This window comes from Mus caroli, chromosome 19 (genome assembly GCF_900094665.2).
Source record: "Mus caroli chromosome 19, CAROLI_EIJ_v1.1, whole genome shotgun sequence".
In the NCBI taxonomy this organism is placed as follows: domain Eukaryota; kingdom Metazoa; phylum Chordata; class Mammalia; order Rodentia; family Muridae; genus Mus; species Mus caroli.
In genome coordinates, this window is record NC_034588.1 from 20,026,269 (window position 1) to 20,030,835 (window position 4,567).

Consider the following 4,567-nt stretch of genomic DNA (forward strand, 5'->3'; position numbering starts at 1 on the left):
AAAAAAAAAAAAAAAAAAAAAGAGGCATCTGGGTCCGTAGATTCCTGTTCCTGATGCACACAGGGAACATCTGGGGGCTTTAGAGACTCCTGGCAATGTGATGGAATTGGTGTGGGGCTGTCACAGCCTTCGTGTAAAGATCTCCAGATAATGCTGACAAGCAGCCCCATGTGGAGGTCGCATACATTCATAGTGTGGTCAGCAGGAAGCGGGCCCTCATATTGATTCTAACCTTCCCCAAGGAGGAGCCTGTGGGGATGGTCAGAATTCACAATGGCTGGCTCTGGCTAGAATGTCACTGCACCATAATAAATGCTTCTGTGCATTCTGTTAGGAGATGTGTGACCTTTCCCTGTCACTCTAGCCACCCTGGACTTGTGCGTCTTCATCTGCCCGGTGCCGATAGCAAGAGCCAATGTCTAGGACCGCTTGGGACATTCCTTAGCACAACACATGGAAATTCCTAAGAGCTTGCCAAACATATGTTCACTTTTCAAATTCTCTGAGCCAAAAGAGAGTGCTTTCTGTTTTCTCCTCTCCCCTGCTAGTCGGATATTCAGTAGAGTAAAAATGGACCAGGGTGCAGTGAGGTCTCTTACTCCATACGCCAAGGGTATCAATGGGGGAAAAAACCTGTTGACATGTGAACTCACATATATGGTTCCATTTTGGTCGCAGGGCATCTCTATTAAATAAGATAGGATAATTTTTATTGTTCTCATTTTCTAGCTGGCAGAACAGTGGCTTAGAGAGGTCCTATCTCACCCAACCACAAGATGGGCAGCAGAGGATGCAAGATATCCCCACTACCTTCTAGGCTGTACCTGTTCTCAGTCACACAGGCAGCTGCTGAGAGTCCGCATGTGTGGACAGCATGCCTATCACAGCAGAACCTTCTGTAGAGACAGAAATGTTATATGTGCTTCTAGTCACACGTGGCTATTGGGTATTGAAATGCAATCGATGTCGGGCATGGCGACACTCACCTGCTATTCCAACATCGAGGAAGCCAAGCCAGGAATGAGTGCCCCATCCTGTCTTTAAAATAAACAGTAGATAGATAGATAGATAGATAGATAGATAGATAGATAGATAGATAGAAGATAGATAATCTACAGTGCACAGGAAATCAGACCGTGGCAAAGAAGGATCCCCTGCCCGCGCGTGCGCACAGACACACAACACACACAAAATGTCATTAGTGGAATGGAGTCACACGGCTCCTTAGTTTGGCTGTGGAGAGGAGGAATCGACGAAGAAGTGTCTGGAAGGGTCTTCGTGGCATAACTAACTACTGTGTTTCTCTTGTCTTTTTTTTTTGTTTCTTTGTTTTTGTTTTGTTTTGTTGTGTTTTTCCGTCCCACTTTATACAGGCGCCAATGCATCCGCCCCAGACCAACTGAGCTTAGCTTTAGCCTGGAACAGAGTTGACATCGCTCGCAGCCAGATCTTTATTTACGGGCAGCAGTGGCCGGTAGAGTATACGTCGTCGTCGTTGCCCTTGAAAAGCCACCACGCGCTTGACAAGGGTTTTTACGGAACCTTTGAAAGTGGATCAGAAATTTGGGCGGGGTTGGGGCAGGGATGGAAGAATCTTCTTTTACATAGCACAGCATGTGGCTGGGCAGCAGTCTCGTGTTTGGGAACATGCTGCCACCTAGTGGACGATATTGCTAAGCGCACCACTAAAAGTTCCCTGGCTCTTAGCAATTTTTGGACGCATAGCCTATCTTATTATTCAATCTTTGAGGATACAGTTATAAAAAAGTTAAAATTTAGAGGAATGGAGGGAGGGAGGGAGTGAGAGAGAGAGAGAGAGAGAGAGAGAGAGAGAGAGAGAGAGAGAGGATTCGCATGTTTCTGGTTGTCTTTTAGGCGAGCAGAAGGAGGAAGCTGCTGCCACCAAATGGCGGCACATTCCTGCTGGTTTGCTAATGGGCCAGGCCTCTGTGTACAGGTACCATCTGGTCCTGGTGGTTGAGCACAGGTCGGCTTATCCCAGCACAAGTGAACCAAAGCTTTATATAACTGTCCGTGGCTTTTTTCTTTCCCCCGTCATTTGACTGTCAAAAATCATAACTTGGGAAATGGGCCATTGGGTGATGTGCGCACGCATCCACGGGTGGCAGTCCAGCAGCAGCTTGGAAGTAAGACTCTTTGAACCTTCCATCCCCAGGAGCTCTGGTCACCACTGAGCACTTGTCCTTATAGAGTTCAAGGATTTCTAATCGGGGAGCGTATTTGTCAAGGAATCTGGACGTTGGAAAAAAATGAGAGAAACGTGAGAAGAATACAAATCACAGCCAGTCCAGAGCTCCAACCCAGAAAATACATTGTTCTTAAGTTATGTGATACCAGCTTGCCTCCGGAGTGTCCGTTACTACACACCTGCACACCTGTCCAGGCCTGTTTGGCCCTCAGCTATGTTTTCCTGGGTTCCTATCCTCAAGTCAGCCCGGGCTCTCATTCAGAGCCTAGGAAAGAAGGAAAGGTAGGCAGGAAAGTGTCTAGTGCCACCTGTACAGGCACAGCAGAAAACTAGCCAGAGAATCCATCAGGAGGAAGACCTTGGATCCTGAGGCTCCAGAACAAGAAAGAGACTTAGGAGAGAAAGTAGCTTCTAGACCTGGAGTCCTTGACTTCTGTTTCCCAAGACCTGTGCTTCCAGGACCAGGGGTGCCACCTGGCATCGGAGCACTGGCTCTGTCTGGTTCATCTAGAGACTTGCAGATATCAAGCCTTCTGGGTGAGCACAGAGGAACTGCTCTTCTCTGACATGGGCAGGCTAAGTGGATGTCTTGAATTGCAGGTAGGGTCCCTGGAGCAAGCCATGCTGGATGCCCTAGTCCTGGACAGAGTGGATTTTGTGAAATTACTCATAGAAAATGGAGTAAGCATGCACCGTTTTCTCACCATCTCCAGACTAGAGGAACTGTACAATACGGTAGGGCCAAGCTAAGATGCCTTTTCATTTCTCTTTCTCTTCTGTTTGTTTCCCTCCTCCTGCCTGCCCCACAGCCCCATGCCTGTGATTCTCTTCCTGTCTCTCCTGTGATGCATGCGTCATTCCTCACGCGCATTCCCTCACACCTGAATAGACGACAGACACCGAGTCACCAAGAACTCACTTGTTCTAACTGCTCAGTTGTCAGCATCTTAGGCAAAAGGTGTTGTGATCACCATAGGGCGTTGTTCTCAGATTCTAACTCAAAACCACAAGCAGGTCCCTGTCAATTGGAACACACGCACTCTGTAAGCCTAGGGGGGTGTTGGTGACAAATAGTGCAAGGAGGGTTGGTTTAGCACCAACCATCAAATGATGCTTATTAAGTAGCTTGTATCACTATGCCATCCTCGGAGCTATTAAGTTCGCACACACACATACACACATGCACACACACATACATGCACATGCACACACACATACACACATGCACACACATACACACATGCACACACACACATGCACACGCACATACACATACACACATGCACACATGCACACACACACACCCTGCACCCCCACACCATGATAGAAAGTATAAAATACCCTGGAATCATCCAAAAACATGTTGTGGTAATGGCTGTTCTCTGCAGTGGCATTCACTAAAAAGCCAAGTGTGTTTAAAGAACTGATTTTTTTTTTTTACCATTTCACAGATGAGAAAACTGTGGCAGTCTTAGTCTATTTGTGCGGCTACAACAGAATGCCTGAGGCTGAGTAATTTATAAAGAACATGCTTTCCTTTGTCACAGTTCTGGAGGCTGGAAGTCCAAGATCAAGGTGCCAGTAGCTTCACTACATAGTGAGAGTCACTTTGTCTTTCCAGAATGTGTCCACTGAAAGGGGCAAACGACAGAATGGTTGGAAGTACAGAAATATGAACCCACTTCTGTCTAGCCCTCAATTCCACTTACAAAGAAGGTACCCTTGTAACCAAGTCACCTATCACCTAACAGCCTCATCTCCCCCACTGCTGTACTCGTAGGAAATGCAACATGAATTCTGTAGTCACAAAAGTGTAAAGCATACACAGAGACTAAGAAGTAGTTGATTAAACGTCCTAGATCTCTGAATAACAACAACGGCAGAAAGAACTCAGTAACAAATTTAAGCCTCTTTTCAGAGGCTGCCTTTTGATTCACTGGCCACAATGTCTGTCCCAGCACCCTGAGTGTGATGGGATAGAGCTATGGACTGGCCCGGACTAAAGGCAGATGGTAGGTAATAGCAGCTAGCTTCATCTTAATGTCACTGCAGGAAGTAAGTCGGCTGGCAGAATAGATCCAGACTTCTGCTTCCCCTACAAGCTTGTCTTGCCTCAACACACTGAGACTTACAGTAATGAATAATGGCCATCATGACTTAGAAATCAGTTAGAGAGTTATGGCAGTACGAAGGGTCATTCCAAAGCCTGGAAAAGAAGGAAAGAAAGAAGCCTGTTCCTAGACCTCAAGCCAAGGTCTCATCACTCCCATCCACAGGTGGTGGTCACCTGCAGGGCTCCCATCAACAGGTGGTAGTCACCTGCAGTGCTCCCATCATCAAACAGGTGGTAGTCACCTG

General features: G+C 47.0%; 1 protein-coding gene across 42 annotated transcripts in view; it reads left to right on the forward strand.

The window, feature by feature from the left end:
- The window catches only part of Trpm3 (transient receptor potential cation channel subfamily M member 3), a 533,889-nt gene that overhangs the window by 422,394 nt on the left and 106,928 nt on the right, over positions 1 to 4,567 (forward strand). For 34 of the 42 annotated variants that reach the window (XM_029472394.1, XM_029472404.1, XM_029472405.1 and 31 more), the window contains 2 exons: positions 1,374 to 1,474; positions 2,810 to 2,944. In XM_029472394.1, coding sequence (XP_029328254.1) covers positions 1,374 to 1,474; positions 2,810 to 2,944 — 236 coding nt within the window. The remainder of the gene's footprint in view (positions 1 to 1,373; positions 1,475 to 2,809; positions 2,945 to 4,567) is intronic. The other 8 variants (XM_029472397.1, XM_021152588.2, XM_021152593.2 and 5 more) reach the window with 1 other exon arrangement.